Source organism: Drosophila tropicalis, unplaced genomic scaffold (assembly GCF_018151085.1).
Source record: "Drosophila tropicalis isolate 14030-0801.00 unplaced genomic scaffold, ASM1815108v1 contig_443, whole genome shotgun sequence".
Classification (NCBI taxonomy): Eukaryota; Metazoa; Arthropoda; class Insecta; order Diptera; family Drosophilidae; genus Drosophila; species Drosophila tropicalis.
In genome coordinates this window covers 5,856,659-5,878,956 of record NW_027172907.1, presented here as the reverse complement: position 1 = coordinate 5,878,956, position 22,298 = coordinate 5,856,659, and the positions used below count along the sequence as shown (strand labels likewise).

The following is a 22,298-nucleotide window of genomic DNA, read 5'->3' as shown; positions in this document are numbered from 1 at the left end:
ATATAATTTTATATATTTCTAAATTGTTACATCTATTTTCAAAGCAAATTCGTTATTGTGTTTCATATTATGTGGTAAGCAATAAGTTATAATCTCAAAATTACAAATATGAAGATATATGTGTGTATTTTAAAAGAAATCGTTTCGCTGAAAATTTAGAATACGCAACATGCCGTGTTCCGCACCCACAGCCACCCAGTTATTAGCTAGTCTATTCGAATTGCAGCGCACGACATTTAAACGTATCATTGCCATTAGCTCAGTATTTTGACGTCGCGACTCCATCAAGTAGTCATCCTTGTTCTCTTTGGGCATTGGTAATAATGGCTTAATAATCACACCATAATCACGTTGAAAATCATCGGGTTTGAGTGCAACGTCCCGTTTCGATGATGATTCCGCAGAACTTAGTTTAGATACCTCAGTGCATGAGACAGCTCGGCAATTGTAGGATACCTTATGTATCACTGGATCCATGTTCATTTCCCTTGGATTTACAAACACCAAGTCACCGTTTTCTGTGACCACAGCCACATAATTTTCCGCACAATTAAAGTGTATGTCACGTGCCGTATATAGGACATAATCCAGCGACTTGGTATTATAGAGTAATCCACAAGGATTCAATAACAATAACCTGGTGAAGCCTACAAAATCAAAAGAAATCAAAATTCCATACAAAATATCAGTTAGAAAATTCAAACTTACGTATCTGAAAGATACTACTGCAGCCGATGGCAATGTTCTCCCAAATTGGCGGCCATGTGATGCATCCCTTGAAGAAGTTATTCACAACTCCATCGCCAACAAGTGGCACAGGCTGCGAACAATTGAGAATATCATAGACTCGCAGTTTGCGCGTCGACGTGCCCACTGCCAGCCAACGTGGTCCACTCATATCATAGTGAAGATCCAGAACTGTAAGTGGAACACTTAGTTTGGTTGTTGTCTTAATTTAGTAACCCTCAACTTACTTTGTATATTTAGTTCGCCAAGAAAGAAATAATGCAAAGGCACAAAAGAGTAATGTTTATTGAGTTTAAAGCAATTAAGTCCTTCCGTGTCGCTTATGTCCCATAGGGCCACATTGCCACTGGCATAGCCCGCAACTAACAGACCATGGCCAGAGCCCTGCAAAAAAGGACAAACGTATTATTGGGGATTCTGAAATTCTTGGCCTGGTAACTCACTTTCGACCAACAGACTTTTGTGCATTGATCCTGCACAGAATCATTCATATCTAAGCAGAGAGTCATTTGGGAATTAAGTTCAATAACTGAATCACCTCCGCACTTGGGTTTCACCTCATCGGATGTTATTTGCAAGGGCAGGGCATAGATTTCCACATCACTCGAAGCTGTGGCAACAGCTAAAAGACCCAAACGATTTGATGATTCCATATAGCCGCCACTGGGCATGAAAGCAAAGCTAAAAACTGGCCCCTTGGGCACACGTATGCCATAATGTAGTTTCGTCTGTAGAGGCCAAACTTTAGCTGAGCCAGCAGGATTCGTATCCAATGTGCATTTGAGTAGCATCATTAAGGCATTATGCTCTTTGGCATCGATGTTACGCGTATATCCATGCATCCTACGACGCAGCGAACACAAAAGATATTGTTCACCAACTGTCTTTGGTAATGGAGCCCATTCCAGTTGCCTAACAGGTGCCCCCCAAATAGGTGATGTATTCATCTATTAAATGGATGGATGAGAGTGATTTCTATCAATCAGACGATTTCTGGTATATTAAACCCACTTACCCTTTGTACGAATCGCCTCCAATGGTTTAAGTTCCCGCCAATCACATTCGTCTTTGGCCTTATCATAGGCAAAACGCATGGATTTCGTTTGCCTGGAGGAGTTAAGCAGCTCATAGGCGTCTGTCCATGCTAGTTTCACATAGCTTGGCAAGCAGTCTGCATACAATGCATCTTTGGCATAATTAAAATTTGTGCTGCAAAAATATTCACATGCAATGTAGTTAACTAACTGATCGTCGTTTGATTTATATGCAAGGGATTGATTGCTTACAATTGCTTCCATTTTTTAGTGACCACATCCCCCAAGATGCGATAACGGGAAAACACTGCAATTTAGTTTTTCAAGTGTTTAGTATTTGAGTTGTGAATTGATATTTGGCTTTAATTACTATTTGCTTTTAAACGTGATGATGGTGTTGCTTTGATTCGACGTACTTGACGTCTTACGGCCGTGGGAGTTTTATTGGTTGCATCCTCGTCATCGGCTAGGGATGAATTAACGCCATCCGAGTCATATTCATCCGATGATTCCTTATCCTTGTTCATATCATAGTCGGAGGAGTCGCCTTCAAAATCATTGGCATTCTGTGGCTCATCGCCTGTTTGCATTTGAACGCGTATCTTCTTTAGTTTTGTTTCGGCTCTGGCAAGGGTAAAAAAAAAAAATGTATATTCGAACTCAAATGTGTGTGTTTTAGGAAAAATAAAAGTTTTGAGGATTTACTTGATGGTAGATCGACGTTTGGCACGTCCTGAGTTGCTGTACACAGGTTCTTTTTCCTTGGCCTCACCTTGCTCGGCATCGTCCTCAGCTCCAGCTTTAGAGGAGTCCTTCTGGGTCATTAGGCGGCCCGAACAACTGCGCTGATGCTGAATGAGAGAGAGTTTCGAATACATACGTTTGCAGTATTCACATTCAAAGCGTTGTGGCGTAGTGCCACAGTTCTCCAAGTGTCCCACCATGCCCAGGGCTGAGGATAGCTTACGTCCACAGAGGCGGCAAGTGCAGCCTTTGGCTTTGTTATCCTTGAGATAGAGGCTCATCAAAGTGATAATGACGCTGCGGCTAACCGACGAAGGCATTTCATCTGTGGTCCAACCTATGCCATAATGCTCATCCAAATGGGCTTGCCAACCGTCTTTGCTGGTCCTTACCAGACACAAGCCACATTGCAATGGCCCCGATCCTCTGCCCTCTTCCCGTAAGTCTTCTTCGCTATCTAATTGCTCACGATTACGTATGAGGAGTAAGCGTAAATTGAATACATTCTGTGGTCCCAGATCAATGGGGCCGCCTACGAAATTCGCTTCGTCAAAACTTTCATCGAGTTGGTCGCAAAATTTTGTTTTTTTTGCTGGAGGCTCCTCATGAACACGTGGCTTACGACCGCGTCGTTTGGGTGCTGGTTTGTTCAGAGGTGCGGCAAATGTATGTGGTTTTTCTTCTCCTCCAACGACTTCATTCTCTTTGGGTGGCTCCGGGTGCGATTCCATCTCCGGATCCTTATCACTTTGCGGCTCTGTGGTCACTGTTTCAACTGGGTTACGTGGTTTACGACCCCGACGTTTTGGTGTAATCAAGGGTGGCACGCTTGAAGGTTTAGGTTCCTCCTCCCCTTCTGCCTTTTTCATAACTTCGGCTACTACTTCTGGAGCTGGGTTGCGTGGCTTACGACCACGACGTTTGGGTGTTATAATTGGAGGATTAGGTTCAACCTTTTCAACATCCACAGTAGCCGCAGCAAGCTGAGCAGCCTGAGCTGCCTCAGCGATTAGTAGGCTACGAGGTTTGCGTCCACGGCGTTTAGGTTTAATTAGATTAGGTAGATTTGTCTGCTCCTCCTTTACCACTGCAGCTTGCTCAGGTGTTTGATCTGGGACTTGAGGCGCCTTTGCCGCCTTTGGCTTACGACCACGACGTTTGGGTGTGATCAAAGGGAAAGCAGGTTGTTCTACAGCATCTTGGCCTTCAGATATGACCGATTTACTACTAGGCTTATCCGACAATTCTTCATCATTTTGTTTACCACACAACTGATTTTCATCTTTGGATGCAACCAGCGATAGGGAAGCACTTAGAGATTCATCTACCTCTGGGCAATTCATTGAAGATTCGTCCAATGGAGCGCTTTGTGTTGTTTCCAATACTTCGGCAGTCTCTTCTGATACTTCCAAATCCGTTTGCCGAACCGGGGAATTGCTTTTTGTTTTTGATGGGGAAGGGATTTCTTCTTTAAGCCTTAAGTCATCCATCAGTTTATCAGAAGTTTCTTTAGATAGACAATTTTTAAGAGTCGCTTCTCTCTCCTCGTCAGTGACCTTGTCTTTTACAGTATCCATTAAATCATCATTCATTTTTTCCAGCACTGGTGACGGGTTTAAATCATCTGACTTGTTGTTTTTTCTTTTAGGAGATTTCTTTTTCGATTTTTTTGGCTTTACATCTGCTGCTGCTGCTACATCGGCTGATGGAGTTGGAGATAATTCAATTTCCATCGATTGTTCCAACTTCTGATTTATAATTACAGGTTCTTCAATTGTTGCTGGATCGTTGAGAGTTTCCGACTTGGCATCTTCCACTGCAGAAACTTTTTCCGTTTCTTTGGGAGGATCAATCACAGATGCAGGAGCCACGCTTACATTTTCACCAGACTCTGAAGGAGGAGAATGAGGACTTGGCTCTTCAATTGACATTTGTTCGCTCCAACTGTGATTGGATTGGTCTAAGCTGTTGTCATCTTCCATTTCCATGGAAACATCGATTTTGTTCTTGCCACACAGATTCCAATCAGTCTTTGGTTTCTCCTTCGGCATTTGTGACTCGGTCTCGCCCTCGGTCTCATCATAATCTGGTGTTGCATCGTCGCTGATATCAGTCTCGTGGACTGACTTTAAGTGCTTCACTCTCTTAGCCTTAGATAGGACAGCCAAAAACATTCCATCATCTTCGCTTGTACTTGAAGAGGTCAGACGATTTACAGTGCCATTTGTTTGAATCTCACCCAAAAGTGATCCGTTACGGGGAAAAATTGGAGCCAACGTCTCCTCATTGCCATTTGACTTTGAGGCACGTTTGGCTAGAAAGGGTCGGGTTTTGACTAGTTTCTTTCTGGGCACGACCTTGGATGGTGGAGAAGAGATGGTATTGCTGCTGCTGGTGATTGGTTTACTTGCTGCCGGAGGCGTAATATTTTCAGCTTTCAAATGGTTTAATAAATTTTGTATACCCATTGCCTCTGTTGGCTTCGAGGAGGTCTCAGTTTCAATTACAGGTTCTGGTTCATTTTGAGTTTCCAGTTCAGGCTGAAGTTCGGTTTCCATCTCTTTACGAAATGGCACCTGAGCTTCACCCTGCAATGGAGGTGGCTCTTGGTTGATTATATCTATTAGAGACACATTATTGGTAGCTTGAGGTGGTTCTTCAACAATATTATTGTTATTATTATTATTGTGCTTAAGCTTGGGCATTTTAGGTGGATGATATAGCTGGGTTAGATCGCGTTCACTTGCAGATTTTGGTTGAATTTCTTCCGAAGGACTTTGGATAACATTAAGCTCAATGTTGGCTATTGTAGTATCATTTGTCTCTATAATCGGCTCTTGACTTTCAGCTTTTGGAATATCAATCACTTGGGACAGCTCCTTCTCTTGTTCGCCCCGCTCCTGACCATTGTGTCTTTCTTCAGTTTGCCTGATTGGTGGCTTCTTATTTCGCGTTACTAGATTTATTTTTGCCTTCTTCATTTTAATAGTTTTCGACGTTTCACTCAACTTTAGTTGTGGTCTTAAATCTTTCTCCGAATTTTGACTGAATTTAGTCACTCGTATTTTTTTACTGGCTTCCACATCCTTTGGCTCAATCATATTGCTCCCCTCGGGAGTCAGCATACTCTGCAATTTAATTGCATTGGGACTAATGCGTAGGACATTGGCTGTATCACCATCCATCACATCCATGGTGGCATGTAATATATCAATATCCTGAATTTTCACTATATTACCAATTGCCAGATCTTCCTTAGGAGGCTCAGGTTCAGGTTCAGTAGGTTCGCTTAGAGGTACGGGTACAGCGACGGCTTTGACTTCAGGTTCAGGTTCAGGTTCAGGATCAGGTTCAGGATCAGGTTCAGATTGTGGTTGTGATTCAAGTTGGACAGCTGATTTACGTACGGGAGCTGTATAACCAAAGTGGAGACTCATCTCTAACTCTTCGGGTGATAATTCCATAAAGCTATTTTCATAATTCGGATCATTCGCTGTTAACTGGGCAATGTAATCAACAGCAGAAAGAATCTTTGGCTTTACCTCTGGTGTCACGTCTTCTGACGATGGATCAGAAACAGATATTGGTGTGATTAATGAAACTGCGGGAGATATGGAAGATGGCTTCTCAGGAGAAGGTTGAGCTGGTGGAGCAGCAATGGGAGCGGGATACAAAGTTTTCTGTGGTGGCGGTGATACTAACGTTACGGGTGAAATCAAAGGCGATTGCAAAGGAGATGTATTTGGAAACGTTTGAAAACTTGACTCTCCAGAAGATGTCTTTGGCTTTTGCTCCACTTGCTTCACTTGCTCGCGCACCTCTTTTGCTATTTCAGCAAGTTTCTCACGTGACACTTTCAGCTTATTGGCATTAAAAATCACTTTTTTGATGCCACCACCAACACCACCACCAGATGACGCTGATGATGATGATGATGATAATGTCTTAGGATTAGCTACTTTGGTCATTTCACTGATATTCTCTTGAGTGGAATTGGATGTATGCGGAGCAGCAACTGTCATAGATCTTGTAGGCAAATGTAAGTCACTTAAATTGATCTTCTCATTGGGGGCCAGCACTTTATTCTCTAAAACAATTAATGGCGGAGATGGACTCTTTACAGATGAGGAGGTCGATGTGGATGAAGATAAGTCCATGAATGATTGTTGCTGCTGCTGCTGATGATGATGATTGCTGACTGTAGGCAACTGGAAGCATTTTGCCCGTTGTTTCGGCAATTGATTGACCAAATTAAGGACAACTGGTGGTTTCTTTGGACGCACTGTCAAATCCGCTTTGGCAATGGGCACTGTAAAATCAACCGGTGGTGCTGTATTCAAGTTTTTGGGTGTCTGATAGATATATGTGGTTCCACCACCAACATCTTCACCGTTTGCTGCCTGCTGCGGTAGCTGCTGCTCTATTAATGATTTGTTGTTATTTAATGTTCTATTTTTAAGCATTGCCTTAACATGTAATGAACGTTCGCTCGCTGAAGTCGCCGTCGTTGTCTCGGGTACAATTTTTTCAATATAATTCGATATAAACGAACGCTTTTTAATCGGTTGTGGTGCTAAGAGTACAACAATGAAATTAAATTTTAATTATTTATGTTTAAAAATTCTTAAGAAAATAATAGATAATAATAAATACAAATACATTTGTAAACTTTCATAAATAATAATAAAAACAATGCCCACACATAAAAATTATAATTTACACACATCTGACACATGCTGGGATTTGAACCCGGGCCAGAAAACCATCGGCGGTCTTGCGACTTCTTCTTACACTACGAAAAACGCACGTTTACAGGCTAAGCCAACGAAAGAGGCTACAAGCAGGCATCGAGGGTGGCACTTGAATCTAGATCCCTAGGTTGGGGTTCAAAAAAAAAATTAATTGGGCATTAGGATATTGCCCTTATGCTCTGTTTTCGTAATGGATGCAATGAATTAATAGAATAATCGTGTAAAATTTTTAAAAAGTATTTCTTCTCAAACTAATGTATTATAATGTAGAAAGAAAAATGTTTTTTTTTTTTTTAATTTTTTATATCTAAAATCCCTACGTCAAGTAAAAAAAAAAAACAATATATAGTAAAAAGTTGTTTCTCTTGAAAATAATTAAAAGAACATTAGGAAAAAGTAAAACAAAAATTTGGAAATATTTAAAAAATTATTTAAATTATTTAAAAACTTTCACCAAGTAAAATATAAAAAAAAACTTTTTTATCCTTCTTTCTCTCTTTCTGAAATGATTAAATAGGTATATAAAAAAACGAGCATGACGTTAACGCTTTCAATATGTCAAATAAATATAAATGTAAAATATTTAATTAATATTTTCAGTAATTGTATTTTTTTTTAAGTCAAAGATGGAAAAAAAAAAAGCAAAAACTTTTCCATCACGAAAATAAAAGGATAAATTGACCCACGCTTTGAACATTGAAATATTCCCGATGAGAAATCGAAATGACGCCGCATCTTAACTAGCAGCGCCACCTAAGAATTTGTGGGCACGGGCTACCTAAGCGCCCTTATAACTAAATTGCTCAGAACTTGGGCAGACTTAACAAAATTGTTTACAATAATATAAAATTATTAAAAATTGCACTTCTATTAGGATTAATTACCTGGCTGGCGCTGTGACATTTGGTTTGTCCCTTGATGTTGATGCTGGGCCTGTAAGTTAAGTGATGATGCTGCTGCTGCAGCTTCACCGGATATGATTGCAGCAGCAGAAGAGGAGGAGGAAGAGGAAGCAGGCGACATTAAAGTTTCGTGTGGTTGTAATTGTTGTTGTTGTTGTGGATATTTGTCATTTTTGTTTTGCTTGCTTAAGGCTTCAGCCAGCTTACGATCTAGGCCAGCTTGTTTTAATTTATTAAAATCCAAAGGAATTTTATTTATAATACGTTTTGACGACTGCGACGAATTCTTGTTGGTGTTGTTGTTACCCGCATTAATTTGATTTTGGTTCAAAGTTGGATTAGTTAGCGATGGTGGCCCCATTATATCATGCTTCAGTCTTTCATCCATATTCAGGAGGGACAATTTAACGCTTGGTTTTAATAATTTCGCAATTCATTTGCTAGGATTTCACACAAATTTCGCAGTATTTATGCAGCTGTTTTTTGGTCTGGTCTTCGGGCACTTTTTTTAAAAACATTTACCATTTATACAATTTTCGCGTACAGTTAAAACGCAAACACGTATTTCATGCAGTTGCAGGCTTAATTCAGTTTATGTATTATTTAACGTTTTTAACACAAAAAAATTGTTAAAAGAAAAAAAAAGAACCAGCCCATGTGCAGTCCAAGCGCACATTTGCTAAGTGTTACCGTATCTTTGAAGCTGATTAAATGTTGACAGCATAGAGTTACCAGACCAGAAAAGGCTATCGTTATATGAAACAGAGAATTTTAATTAAAATATATTTTAATCTTAAAGGTTTTAGAACATGACACTTTGTAAAATCATAAATGATTTTTTTAGATTTTGCTTAATGTAAGAACAATTGATAACAGCAAATTATCAAACAATCTTTATTTTATACGTACATACATCTACATATATCGTTACAATTTTAAAGGACAATGAAACAATGCTAACTGTTGTAAAAAAAAGGACATAGTTTTCTAATTGCCCCAAAATCAAATAATTTTTAAATAAAAATTATATCTAAATTGTTCGATTGTTTCGATAGTTTTTGTCTTGAGCATACCATTTTGCATTTATTTCCACTGATTTGGCAGCACTGTCATTTCATGAAATTGAGTGAGAGCAAGGAGGAAAGAGATAGAAAGTAAAAACGACATAGAGCGAGAGAGAGAATTCATGAAATTTTGTGTTTTTGTTAAATATAATAATTTTAAAACATAGCTTAGTTAAGTAGTCTTAAAGCTATTTTTAACAAACAAGCCATTGGTTATTGTACAATGAACAATACAACACAACCCCCCACCACATGTGGTGCGCCGTCTAGACGCATCATAAACAAGATACCCTTGGATTTTAATAAGTTACGCTGTGCTGGACTGGATAGAATCCTTGCTGAGGAGCTAAGTAAACAAAATACAAAAGGAAAAACATTAAATAGTATAGCAGCCAGCACTACAAATAGAGACCAAGAATTATACTTGCCCAAAAGCTTAACTACATCAGCGCAAGACCCGCAGCAGCAGCAACAAATGATATATGTGAAAGGTAATCTTCAGGGTTTTTTTGATTTGGCAATGGAATTTTTAATATATTTACATATGTATATTCATTTTTTTCAGACTCAGATGACCAACCAATAGGAATTCAAGAATATTGTCGCATTTGCATGGATAAGTCTACACAATTGACGAATATAATGTCAGAACCCGATCATAATCATGAACTTAGTCTATTCGAGATGTTAAATGATGTGATGGATGAGGCTTACAGAATAGAAAGAGACGGTGAGGATTCAATGCCCCAACAGATATGCAACAATTGTGTCGCTGCCACAAGGAATGCCTATGCGTTGAGACGCAAATACGAGGAAAGTTATCGATATTTTCGACAACAACTAACCAAAATGAGACAAGTCCGTGAAGTTGGAGCTGCTGCTAAGCGTACAGAAAGTGAATTTTTAATAAATATAAAAGAAGAGCCTCCATCAGAGCCAGACTATATAACATCCGATGAGGAGGAAACGTATGATGTGTCTATAAAAGAAGAGCCACGGCATCATTCTGATCAAACAAATATCAAAGAATTATCACATCTGGAAATGGCTTCTTCCACTAAGGGATTCAATCTTCGCTTGCTGCTCATCCGCAAGCGAGAGCAGTTGGATAACGAAGAAAACCTCTATGAAGTGGACAGGAGTAATAAGGGTCCGTTGCAGTGTGGCTTGTGTTTCTCAAGGTGCGGCTTAACCAACTGGCATACGCACCTCGGAGAGCATTACGGCGTCGGTTGGCTTCATGGACAAAAACCGCCGGTAAGTAGAAAACCATTTTGAGTAGGATCATCTTCATCTATATATGTATGCATTTACGTATCTCCAGTCATTAACGCGTGGCGGAATAATCGCTCAAATGTCTGGTTACCTCAAGGAAGACAGGGACAATCGCCTAACTTGTCGCCTGTGCAATCGTCAATTTGGTTCCGGTCTGGGCATGATGCAACATTTGGAAGGATGTGGCGAGGAACTTCAACGCTTTCAATGCACACACTGTGGACGTTATTATACAAAACTCTCGCTAATAGCCCATCAAAGAGGCTGCATGAAAAAGTTCGTGGATCAGGCGACCGACAAAGATAAACCATCTAAACGTAAACCCAAGCTTACATCCAAAATTTCTTGGATAACGGATGATAGTAGTAAAAAGCGTAAAACTATTGACCGAAGTCCATTCAATTTACGCCTTCTGCTCATACGAAAACGCGAACAATTAACTACCACAGAAGAGGTGCGTGAAGAGGATCATGGTACGGGTCCACTTCAATGTGGTTTATGTTTGGCTCGTTGTGGCAAATCCACCTGGAAAATGCATATAGCCGAACATTATGGTGTGGGTTGGTTGAAAAACGACGACAAGCCGCAAACCATAACCCGCAGTGGAGTAATTGGCATGATGCAAACCTATCTGAAAGAGAATCAAGGCTCGCGGCTAATTTGTCGTCTCTGTAATCGTGAATTTGCTTCCGGTTTGGGAATGCTCTTACACTTGGAAGGTTGCGGCGAGAAACAGCAACGTTTCAAATGCAAATATTGCAGTCGTTCCTACACAAGACTATCGCTAATAACCCATCTTCGTAGCTGCAGTCATCAGTATGAGTATCAAATTTCGTCATCATCAGCCAACGTCGAGTAAGTCGTATGTCCATTTATGTTTATTTCTCTTCTAATTCACTTTTCTTAACCATAACAGATTGAAAACAGAAAGAAAATCTCGTCCAAAATCTAATGTGGATCAGTCCCAGATAAAGAAATCTTCCGTCAAAGCTCCCTTCAATTTAAGGCTTTTGCTCATACGTAAGCGAGAAGATTTGGATAGCCAAGTGGTTATACCGCAACAGGACAAAAAAGATGGTCAATTAGAATGTGGCGTATGCTCGGAACGCATCATCAAAGGAGATTGGCGTAATCATTTGGGCACACATTATGGCGTTGGTTGGCTAAGAGGGCAAGAACCGCGTGTAAGTTATAAAAGATTAATTTTAGTCTAGTGCAGTTCCGATTATAAACTTGTATTTTCCTTTAGAATATCACACGACACTCTATAATCGGTCAGATGAACAGTTATCTAAAGAAAAATCCAGGCAAACGTCTTACCTGTCGCCTTTGCAATCGCCAGCTCTCATCGGGTTTGGGTATGCTGCTGCATTTAGAAGGTTGCGGTATGAAAAAACATCGCATAAAATGCAAATACTGTCCCAGATCCTTCACCAGGCTCTCTTTGCTCCAACACATACGAATGTGTGAGAAGCAATTCGAAAAGGACCTCCAATTAGAGTAAATTTCATATCAACTTTATGGATAATTTTTGAAATTAAATCCAATTTTTTGCCATTTATTTACAGCATGGAAACACAGACAGACATTGACGATTCGGGTGTCGAGGGCGAGGGCAGCGTTGAGCTATCAAAATTTAAACGGAAGCGATCCAAAGCCATACAGAATTGCTCTAAATGGACAAAATCGTGTTAGTATATTGAAATCTCGCTTAGAGATATACCCTTGCCAGATCCCTGGAGATTAAAATAAAAATATGCCCAAAATTATGTGGACACTTGGAAAATAACAAGATTTTAAATAAAAACATAACAATTATACAATAACATTCAATTTATGTCTTCAATGGGGTCGAACAAGGATTTAGGGTATCTATGCATTTAAGTTTATTGTAAACTTTAGTTAAATTTATCCATGCTCTTGCAGTATATACCCGCTATCAGCTACTGAACGATAAAGTGGCCTGCAAATGGACACAATTGTAAGTTGCTCCATTTAAACACTTGAAGATTTGCATGCTAATCGTAATTTCCTTTCTAAGCACTCAAGCAAGTTATGCCAAAGAACCATTGTATGCAGACTGCTTGCCAAGCTATGTGAAACTATCATGGACAGAGGCCCATGAGCTGTTCAACTCTTCCAGGCAAACGAAATCCATGCGTTTTGCCTATGATAAGGTCAAAGATGAATGTGATTGGCGGGAATTGACACCATTGGAGGCAATTCATACAAAGAGTGAGTGGGCTTAATATCCTAGAAACTGGCTGATAGAAATTCATTTTAATCCATTTAATAGATGAATACATCACATATTTGGGTGCACCTGTAAAACAACTGGAATGGGTTCCTTTGCCTCCAAATGTTAATGAACAGTATCTGTTGTGTTCGTTGCGAAGCAAAATGCATGGATATACGCGCAAGATAGATGCCAATGCAAAGGATAAAGCCCTGATGGTGCTACTCAAATGTACATTGGATACGGAAACCAGAGCAACTGATGAATGGCCCCTACAGACGAAACTGCATTATGGCTTACGTGTGCAGAAGGGTCCAGTTTTCAGCTTTGCATTCATGCCCAGCGGCGGCTATATGGAATCATCGAATCGTTTGGGTCTTTTTAGCTATTGCCACAGCATCGAGTGAGATTCATATCTATGCCTTACCATTGCAATTAACCACTGAAGAGACGATACAGGCTGGCCAAGATTCGATAATTGAACTAAATTCGCTCATTACCCTCAGTTTAGATGTGAAATCCTCTGTGCAGGATCAGTGCACGAAAATCTGTTGGTCTGCGGTAAGTTTTAATAATAACTAACTAGAGATCACTTACAAAAAGCTTTAAATTTTTAGGCGCATGGTCATAACTTTTTAGTTTCCGGCTATGCCAGTGGTAATGTTGCCTTCTGGGACATTGGCGATGTGGAGGGCATCAATTGCTTTAAACGCCATAATCATAGGAGTTTTGTGCCCTTGCATTATTTCTATTTTGGTGAACGGAATATACAATGTAAGTGTGGATAGATTCCCAATTATGGATTATAGTTTTAAAATTATCTATTCTCAAATAGTTTTGGAACTGCATTATGATACAAACGGATCACGTTGGCTAGCAGTGGGTACATCTCTGCGGAAATTAAGGATCTATGATATATTGAATAGATCGCAACCAGTGTCACTTGTGGGTGATGCAGAGCTTAAAAATCTTTTCAAGGGCTGCATCAGTTGGCCAGCTATATGGGAATCCATTGCCATAGGCGATACCAGTGTGTTTCAGATAAGTATGATAAGACGCATAATCTTCTTCATTCCAATTACTTATTGGCTCTACTCCTCTTTAGATTTCACTCGTGTGGTGGTATTGAGTCCTTGTGGCATATTGTTTAACAATAAAACCATTGACTATGTCCTTGATTCTGTACGGGATATGCATTTCAATTGCCAGGAGAATATGTTAATCGTTGTGACAGAGAATGGAGATTTGGCATTTATTAATCCACGGGAATTGAATATGGATCCGCGGGCACATAAGTTAACTCACAATGTTCGAGCCGTTTCCTACACGGAGCTGGCCAAACTTAATGATGACTCCTCCTCTGAGAATAATGTCGCAATCTCTGGCGTTGATTTCCAGCGTGATTATGGTGTCATTATCAAGCCCTTGACTGCTATACCCAAGGCAAAGAAAGATGACTATCTGAACCATCAACGCCGACCGTGTTCCTATGAGCTAATGACCATGACGCGTTTTAATTCCGTGCGCTGTAATTTGAATGGTTCGGCTCGCAGTTGGGTGGCCGTTGGGGCTGAGCATGGAATGTTGCGTATTGTGAATTTTCACCGGGACGATTACTTTACTTAGTATATATTGCATTTCGAATTGATTTCGGATTTTCTACTTAGTTTAGTTTCTTTTTTGGAAAAGCCATTTATTAGTTTTAAGTTTCATTGATAGCCCCAAAGAGTGCTAATATTAGTGTACAAAAGTTGTTTAAAATTATTGAATTTGTTTAAAATTGATGCAGTTTACATGGGAGGCGGTGGCGGGACTCCATTGAACATGGGATGCATGGCCGGTCGCGGCGGTCCAGGCATTGGAAAACCAGCTGGTGGACCCAATGCCCTATGTAGATTTGGCGGAGGCGGCGGCATAATTTTCGGTTCAAATTTAAAGGCGAATTGCAAGAAGAATTGCTTTGTGTCACGATTCCAGTGCGTCCAGAACTTACCTTCGGCTTTCTCCACCTCACGTGAAGGTACCTTAAAGCCAATTGTTTCATATGGTTCAGAGGCAAAGAGCAAATACTGCCATTTGCGATCTGGTGGCTCAATCTTTTGCTCATATGCGGACATAAACCTATGTCGTGGTACAATTGACTCGGTAATTTCTGGGTAATCGATTTGGAATAGCAACGATTGCTGGCCATTACTAGGCTCCCGTTGTTTGGTCACTCGATAGCCAGGACGGCCAATTTTTACAAATTTCTTGGGTTCAACGCGTGGTTTTTCCGGCGCGAGTAGAGATGAGGGCGCCTCCTTTGCTTCTTTGGCGGCACGACGTGCAAGATTCTCTTGATGCTTTTTACCCTGCGTATGGGCCAGATAGCTTCCCTCGTTGTTGTGCAGCGTAAGACACAGTTTGCACTCGTACGAACCCAAATGGTTCTTCATAAAATATGGATCCTTGTTCAAATCGATGGTCTCCAGAGCCAATTGACGGAGACGCTCCTTGCGGTCGCGATTAGTCTCCGACCAGGAGGCCACCCCACCGCTACCGGTTTTGCCACCGGCGCGATTTTGGAAATCCATGTCGTGTTTTTAATTTAAATTTTAGTAAAGCAACCTAAAATTAATTTGCACCGAGCTGTATTTTATTTTTTTTACTGTGTCAGTGGTGGTTGAAAAAGTTATCGCACTTTAATAGAAATGTTATCGATATTTGCGAGTTGTGTGGATTAAGAAATATCGTTTTTTTAAATTGCAAATTATACGAAACGTAGCATCATTATCTATGTATGTATGTTAATAGTAATTTGCTAAATTTTTGAGGATATTTACTTGTTTTTGAAGTTTTAAATCAATATACCATTCCTTTTGTTTTTAAACTTTTATCGTGCCAGAGAGCTATCGTTTATAACAGGGATAGGGCTACTCGAAGTAATTGTAAACAAATTAATGTATCTTTTGTTTTGGTTTGAATTGTGCCCTCTTATAGATGGCCAACATTGAGCATCCATGTCCCATCTGCGTCGGCAGTTGGACTCTGGTAGCCACGCTTGGCAATTATCAAGATGGAGCTAAGTCAGCTATACTTCCTTTGACTAATCTCTAGAGCACAAGAGTCAGTCATTATCCTGGAGCCAGTGGAGAAAGAGCAGCAGCTGGATATTATTGCTCCAAGGTCTACATAATCTCTATGCCAATCTCAGTGTACACATCGGTCAGTGGGCCTTTCGTTGTACCCATTGTGACCGGAATGTCCTTGCTTGTCCCAAATCTGAAAAAGCATTTGGGAATGCATGAAAACAATCTACCTGTAATACCACAATCTCCAATTGACTAGTTCTTAGTTTTAAAATAAACAAATTTGATTAATATTCGTTGAGTAACACGTAAAGTTTCCTTCTAAATCCTAGGACCAGAGCAATCTTAGGTGCTCACGTGCTCTCTTGTTTCGATTTGAATAGTTTGTACGGAAATTAAAAAAATATTGCATTTATTTACATTTGGATTTGCTCATATTTCTTTTTTGTAACGTTTTTCTTTGTTTTGTCTTACAAATTCGATTGCAAATATTTTTTTTAAAATTAATTTAAGGTAAATTACATTTTAATCTAAATTAACTTATAGAGGAGGGGATGGGATATTTTGGGTGGGGAGGGTAGGATAAAAGGAGCTTAGACCTTTTCGCGTTTTTTGAAATTCCGTTTTGATGCACAACGATTAATGATATCGGAGACATGGGGTTTATGGTCAAAGATTTTCATAAGCTGGTTTTGTGCCTCACCAATTCCGTCCGATATGATTTTACTTCGCTGTATGTTGCCCTAAAAAATAAGCAAGAGAATAGATAGATTAGTGTTCTTGTTAGACCTTTCTTCAAGTTGCATTTACCTTTAATAGCTCATTAACACGTTCGATTTCGCTATGCTTTTCCTTGTCCTTTTCCAATTCTTTAAGCATAGTCTCCAATCGTGCCAGACTGACCATTTCCGATTCATTCTAGATTAGAGATGGGATGGAGATGAGAAATTTCGAACGAATCGCTTTTCCTTTTGTGGGCTAACTTACCAAATCTTCCATTTGTGAACGCAAATGATAAATTTTCCAGCCATTGATTTTACCCTGGACATTTGGCTGATTAGCCAAATCAATGACGGAGGCACGACGCTCTTCACGTGGCTTGACATCAGTATATCGATGGAAATGATTATTGGCCAGCTTATGGGTGGGCTTGTATGTCTGCCGAACAGAATACGGAGAATATATAAAGATTGGGACTACATTAGAGAAATTCTTGTTATCCTTACATTCAGCAATGCACAATTGCGTGGTCGTTTGAGAACAAAGTCCACGGGATTGGCATTCTCCTTGTTGCCAATGACAGCGGGTGGAGCAGGATTGAGGCGATGATTGGCATCATTGGCATTGGTGGTGGTCATGATCAAACCAGGCGTAGCCGTAACCAAAAGTCCACCATTATTGTATCCTGAGGAAGTTGGTGCCTCTCCGGGAGTAACAACAGGGACAGCAGTTGGTGCTCCTGCTGCTGCATTGGCTCCTCCTACCCCTGCTGCTGTAGGCGGCGTTGGGGGTGGCAGCGTTAAGGAAGCTTGACTCTGGATGGACTGTTGGCTGTCATTCCTGGAATTAGTTGAAATGGGTCAATAGACTTTATCGGAGATTGATATTTTGGATGAACTTACGTTGATCGTCGTGGTTTTTTCCGCGGTGCGGTACCTTCAAAGCCCGTCTGTGATGAACTGCTGCCGCCAGTGCCATTTATGCGCGTCACCTGCTGCAAATGACCTGGCAGAGCACTTGGATGGAGCGCCGAGACTGTCGGTTGTTGCTGTTGGGCAGCGGCGGCGGCAGCAGCTGCTGCTGCTTGGACATCCACAAAGGCGCTATTCCCCGTTCGTACACCCAGCGATGTATGAGCCAAATTCTGGTGGGAGGCATACAACTGCAAGGAAACGAGGATAATGGTTAATAACCAGTGGTAAGCTGGCAATCCAATGGGATGGATAGTTACCTCATTGATGGGATTAAAATGCGTGGCATTGTCCCGTCCACTTGAGGTCACTTGGCCAGCTGCATTAGTTATGACTGGAGGAGCATCGTTAAGGCGATTAATGGTCATATTTGTATTATTCTCCATTTGCTGATCCACTCCCGGCGATGAATTAGCCGATACGGTGGTGGAACCATCCGAAGAGGCTGGCGATTCGGCGCGCAAATTTCGTGTAGTTGTCACCACATTCACTCCAGCAGCTGCGGCGGCAACAGCTGCAACCACAGCGGATGAGTTTATGGGAACATTGCTGCCCCTCTTGGCCAATGCCTCCACAGTTAGAGTGGCTCCCGATGTTGGTGGTAATGAGGTAACTGGTTGCTGCTGCTGGCACGGCACTGTGGTCACCGAGACGGGTTGCAATTGGAAAGCCGAGCCGGTGGGTTGATTGCTGCTGCTGCCACTGGCCATGGACAGCAGAGTGGGTTGTAGATTCTTAGCCGCCCGTATGGGGGAACCATCGGCATCGCGTTTACGCATAAAACTGGACACAGCCGCGCTTGCTGCTGCGGGACCAATGGTGGCTGCTCCACTTGCTGTGGCGGCGCCTGCTCCACCTTGGGTGGTCACCTTGACGGATGTGTGCAGTGGTATGACCATATGTTGAGCTGTACCACTTGCTCCCGCACCTGCACCCGCTGGTATAATCAATTGCTGATGTCCTATGGCACGAGCTCCGGCTGCCCCAGCGGCTGTTGTCCCCGAGGGCAGGACGGTAAATGTGGAATTAGCTGGTCCACCAGCACCACCGGCACCGCCGGGGCCTGCTGCGCCGAAGGGTAGCGAAGAGACGGATAAACTACTTGGACCAGCACTGCTCACCAACTGAGGCTGAGCCTGGCTACTCTGGCTAACAGTTGCGGTGGTAAGCGAGAGAACTCCAGTTGAGGCAGATGCTGGCATGGATTCATAATAAATGGTGGCAGCTCCACCGCCAGAACCACCAACAGTTTTCTCCTCAATCTACAACAGCAAAAAAATGAGTTCTTGTCAAATTTGAGGTCAGTAAAGATCGATGAAATGGGACTTACCTTCATTAGTTGACTTTGTGAGGCCACCACTGGATTCCATGTACGCTGGAAACCAGCTGGAGAATTGCCAGTTGCTCCAGGTACGATGGCACCATCGGCACTTGATGTCGCCTGGGTCATCATCATTTTCACTCCGGTTATGCCGCTGGCATTTTTAATTGGTGTCAATGTGCCCGTTAATATATTACCACCTGGCCCAACGCCTCCGCCACGTCCACTGATGGTCAGTGGCAGAACTGTTGCTCCTCCAGCAGCAGCAGCCGCCGCCGCTGCTGCAGCAGTGGCCACACCCACTCCGGTTGCACCAGTTGCCACACCGCTGGGCACTGGAACAGCTTGTATACTGGCCACTCCCTGCGGCGTTAGGGTGGGTGCTCCTCCAGTGGCTCCACCAGCACCACCTGAAGCCGATAATTTGCCAATCGGATTCAATTGGGTAATCGTTAATGAAGGCTGCACCTTGGCTGTCATGGTCACTGGTGGTCTTATGCCCATTTTGGCCGCCTGCGTCGTACTCATGAGGAATGGCTGTAGCATCACATTGCCCGTCAGACGCGTCGTTGATCCTATTATCTGCTGTGCGGTGGCTCCACTTGTTCCTGGCTGTTGGAGTTGTATGATCCGGGTGGTGGGTAAATTTGTGGTTGTCGTTGTGCCGCCCACTGGACCACGGCCCTGGGCCGTAACCGTTGCCCCACCAGCACTCACACTCACCGGTGTCTGAGTGGGTGGCATACTCGGAGCTCGTATGCTAATGCTTGTGGTGTTCAGTTTCGCCGCTGGAAAACTTTTACCCAGTGGAATGGGACGCACCTGACGTGGTGTCACTGTGCTTCCACCAGGCGTTGTGGTGGGCGTGGCTACAGCAAAACGTGGATTGAATTGCTGCTGTTGCTGCTGCTGACCGCCACCAGGTTGACCGGGCTGGTGATTACTGGGATTGACCACTGCTGCGGGATTTGGATTGGATGAATAGACAAGAGTAGCCTGTTGATGCGGCTGACGTGGAGGCAATACAGTGGCCACATAGGCAGCTGCAGCCGCGGCCTGAGAGTTTCCAGCCGTGGGCTGTTGCTGAGGCTGTTGTTGTGGTGGCATTGGCTGGGCAGCGGACACAGTAAGAGCTGGAGTAAGAAGAAGAAATTACTGAGATTAGCGAGAAATAGCTTATGGGAGTCTTTGGTGCCACTAACCTGTTGGGGTTTGGACTGGAGCTGCCGGAGTGCTGGCAGCAACTGCACTGCTAACTGCCCCACCGGCGGAAGTGGTGATGATCCGTTGCCGCGGCTGATGTATGGCTCGTATAAGCTGCACTTGACCCCAGGCAGCAGCTGTAGCACTATTGGCCGATGAGATTACAGTGGAGTTCGGTGGCTGATTGGAACTGCGACTGACGGTGGTGCCACGAATAAAACCGCCCGCTTGAAGTCCGGCAGGTGTCGCCGATGCTGGTGTCACAGTGGCTGTCGATGTGGCTCTTAGTGGGGTAACTAGACGCTGTGTGGCTGCCACGCCGACACCGACATTGACACCGCCCACACCAACGCCTCCGACACTAACGCTACTCATCTGGGTGGCCGTCACAGAAGCGCGTGGCAAGTAAGTGCCCTGGGTAACTGGACGAGTGACCGTAATCGATGCATTGGACACACTGCGAGCCACCGTGGAAGCTGATGCACCAGCTGGTATGGCCGTAATCTGTGTTCGTCCGGTGGCTGTGACATTCTCCAATTGTTTGATCATCGGCATGACGACACGCACCTGAGTTGATTGGCCACCAGCCCCAATGGCACGTATGGACGCGGCAGTTGTCTGTTGTTGTTGCTGTCCAGGGCCAGTACCACCACCGGTAAGATTAGATTGCTGGACAGGATTAACTGAGCCGGCAGTGGCCACCTTAATGGTGCCGCCGCTGATGATGGGAGTTCCGGCGGTAATTGAGATGCCACCGCCAATATCTGATTTGACATGGGTTATTTTGGCCGCTACTGTGGAGGGCAAATGTTGTGTTGGTTGTTGTGAGAAAGAATATTTGTTTATAATTCCTCGCAATTGCACTTGTGCATGCGGATGCGGATGCGAATGTGTGTGCGGGTGTGTATGGAGATTTGAATGTTGATGTGTTGTTGTTGTTGTTGGCGTGTGTGATAGCAAATTGATTGGTGTGCCTTGATTCAGATTCCGAATTTTAATCGTTTTCAATATGGCTGTATGGATAATGATGATGATGATGAAGATGGATGTTTGGGGATGAAGTGTGTGAAGGATTTGTTGTTGTTTTTGTTGTTGTTTCGCGGGGGATGAAATCAAATTTGTGGGGAAGTACTGGGGGGGGTGGTCACCCTCTCAGGATTGTTGATATCGATAAATTATGAAAATTAGCTCAATTGGATTTTTTTAATTTCGACATTCTGATGAAATTCGAAAAAGCTAAACGCTAACGAAAAACGCGCTTAAATTTTGTATGTATATGCATATATCAACAATCCTGATTTTGTTTTCATTTTTTTCTTTCGTTTTGGGTATGTACAATTGACAACCCTGCCACGAATGCATGGTAACAACAAAACAGAGATACATAGACACACACACAACACTAACACACATTTATAAATGGGGTGAGAAGGTGTGGGACAAAAGAGAATTTGTGAAAACATCTGCGCGTATGAGCAGCACAAAAGAGAAGCATACAAAAATGTTATGTATACATACACACACACAACTACAATTGCTGCTAATACACACTCACAAACACACACGCACATTTATATACATAAATTGTATATATACATTTATATATATATATGCATATATATATATAATGAATATCGCTTACCTGATGATGTTGTAGCTGTACTTCCGCTGACACTGCCACCCACTGTACCTCCACCTACACCACCGCCACCTACCGCGCCGCCTTCACTCGACGCACTCATGCTGAGTGAAGAGAGATATCAGTAAATTCTGCAAATTGCAATCAGATTAGAAATAATAATAGTTTGTTGAATTCCAATCGTAAATCGTATGCAAAATGCCTCGCGCTTGCCTTTTGCCAATAACTGGTGTGAATTTGCTGTATTATGTATTACAGCAATTTTCAGATTTTCACTATTTTTTATTGTTTATTTTTAATAATTTTTCCAGTTTTTTCACTTTTCTCATTTAGTTACTTTAAATTAATGAATTTTTTTCTTCAAATTCTGTTTGCTTTTGACGACACAGTGCTGCCATATGCTGTGGGTAAATGCAATGTTATCTGGCAGCGCTCTGTTTACATTTCCCAGTGGCGCCGTGCGGTGAGTTTACAGTAGTGCTCAATTAGGTTCCGATAGTTCTGACACTAGTTATCGATTTTTTTCTTTCGACTATTCAGTGTTAAAAGCGATCAGTGTTGGTAAATACGCCGATAGTGTCATCGCTGCCACCACTAGTGGTTGTTGTTGTTTTTTCCATTGT

General features: G+C 42.3%; 4 protein-coding genes across 5 annotated transcripts; 1 reads left to right on the top strand and 3 right to left on the bottom strand.

The window, feature by feature from the left end:
• Positions 1-40: 40 nt before the first annotated feature.
• LOC137574042 (titin) lies at positions 41-8,869 on the bottom strand. The gene is made up of 9 exons (XM_068286146.1): positions 8,161-8,869; positions 2,487-7,098; positions 2,152-2,405; positions 2,034-2,088; positions 1,755-1,956; positions 1,191-1,694; positions 975-1,131; positions 709-918; positions 41-647 (listed from the first exon to the last, which is right to left on the bottom strand). Exons 1-9 carry the CDS (start codon positions 8,564-8,566, stop codon positions 130-132), a joined length of 6,918 nt encoding a protein of 2,305 aa, XP_068142247.1. The 5' UTR covers positions 8,567-8,869; the 3' UTR covers positions 41-129.
• A 427-nt stretch (positions 8,870-9,296) lies between these two features.
• LOC137573972 (uncharacterized) lies at positions 9,297-14,533 on the top strand. The gene is made up of 12 exons (XM_068286080.1): positions 9,297-9,733; positions 9,808-10,499; positions 10,567-11,372; positions 11,434-11,701; positions 11,767-12,017; positions 12,086-12,207; positions 12,444-12,498; positions 12,559-12,752; positions 12,814-13,314; positions 13,371-13,527; positions 13,589-13,798; positions 13,859-14,533. Exons 1-9 carry the CDS (start codon positions 9,466-9,468, stop codon positions 13,158-13,160), a joined length of 3,003 nt encoding a protein of 1,000 aa, XP_068142181.1. The 5' UTR covers positions 9,297-9,465; the 3' UTR covers positions 13,161-13,314; positions 13,371-13,527; positions 13,589-13,798; positions 13,859-14,533.
• Sf3a2 (splicing factor 3a subunit 2) lies at positions 14,398-15,410 on the bottom strand. The gene has a single exon (XM_068286081.1). The coding sequence runs from the start codon at positions 15,324-15,326 to the stop codon at positions 14,544-14,546; it is 783 nt and encodes a 260-aa protein (XP_068142182.1). The 5' UTR covers positions 15,327-15,410; the 3' UTR covers positions 14,398-14,543.
• An 806-nt stretch (positions 15,411-16,216) lies between these two features.
• Sap130 (Sin3A-associated protein 130) lies at positions 16,217-22,063 on the bottom strand. Of its 2 annotated transcripts, none has more exons than XM_068285979.1 (10): positions 21,889-22,063; positions 21,679-21,806; positions 20,036-21,049; positions 18,843-19,966; positions 17,773-18,774; positions 17,444-17,703; positions 17,048-17,381; positions 16,809-16,979; positions 16,632-16,739; positions 16,217-16,564 (listed from the first exon to the last, which is right to left on the bottom strand). In XM_068285979.1, the coding sequence occupies exons 2-10, from the start codon at positions 21,776-21,778 to the stop codon at positions 16,415-16,417; spliced, it is 4,263 nt and encodes a 1,420-aa protein (XP_068142080.1). In that variant the 5' UTR covers positions 21,779-21,806; positions 21,889-22,063; the 3' UTR covers positions 16,217-16,414. The 2 variants fall into 2 exon arrangements, with proteins under 2 accessions (XP_068142080.1, XP_068142081.1); XM_068285980.1 differs by having other exon boundaries at positions 20,036-20,830; positions 21,889-22,062.
• Positions 22,064-22,298: the final 235 nt, after the last annotated feature.

Excerpts from the sequence above, each read along its gene's own strand:
- LOC137574042 (XM_068286146.1), bottom strand. The coding sequence starts at position 8,566 with ATGGATGAAAGACTGAAGCATGATATAATGGGGCCACCATCGCTAACT. Across the intron at positions 1,695-1,754 it reads TTCGTACAAAGGGTAAGTGG|ATGAATACATCACCTATTTG; the intron begins GTTTAATATACC and ends TCCATTTAATAG. Across the intron at positions 648-708 it reads CAGTAGTATCTTTCAGATAC|GCTTCACCAGGTTATTGTTA; the intron begins GTAAGTTTGAAT and ends TTGATTTTGTAG.
- LOC137573972 (XM_068286080.1), top strand. The coding sequence starts at position 9,466 with ATGAACAATACAACACAACCCCCCACCACATGTGGTGCGCCGTCTAGA. Across the intron at positions 11,702-11,766 it reads TAAGAGGGCAAGAACCGCGT|AATATCACACGACACTCTAT; the intron begins GTAAGTTATAAA and ends ATTTTCCTTTAG. Across the intron at positions 12,018-12,085 it reads GAAAAGGACCTCCAATTAGA|CATGGAAACACAGACAGACA; the intron begins GTAAATTTCATA and ends ATTTATTTACAG.
- Sf3a2 (XM_068286081.1), bottom strand. The coding sequence starts at position 15,326 with ATGGATTTCCAAAATCGCGCCGGTGGCAAAACCGGTAGCGGTGGGGTG.
- Sap130 (XM_068285979.1), bottom strand. The coding sequence starts at position 21,778 with ATGAGTGCGTCGAGTGAAGGCGGCGCGGTAGGTGGCGGTGGTGTAGGT. Across the intron at positions 18,775-18,842 it reads CACAAAGTCAACTAATGAAG|ATTGAGGAGAAAACTGTTGG; the intron begins GTAAGTCCCATT and ends TTGCTGTTGTAG. Across the intron at positions 16,565-16,631 it reads GTGTTAATGAGCTATTAAAG|GGCAACATACAGCGAAGTAA; the intron begins GTAAATGCAACT and ends CTTATTTTTTAG.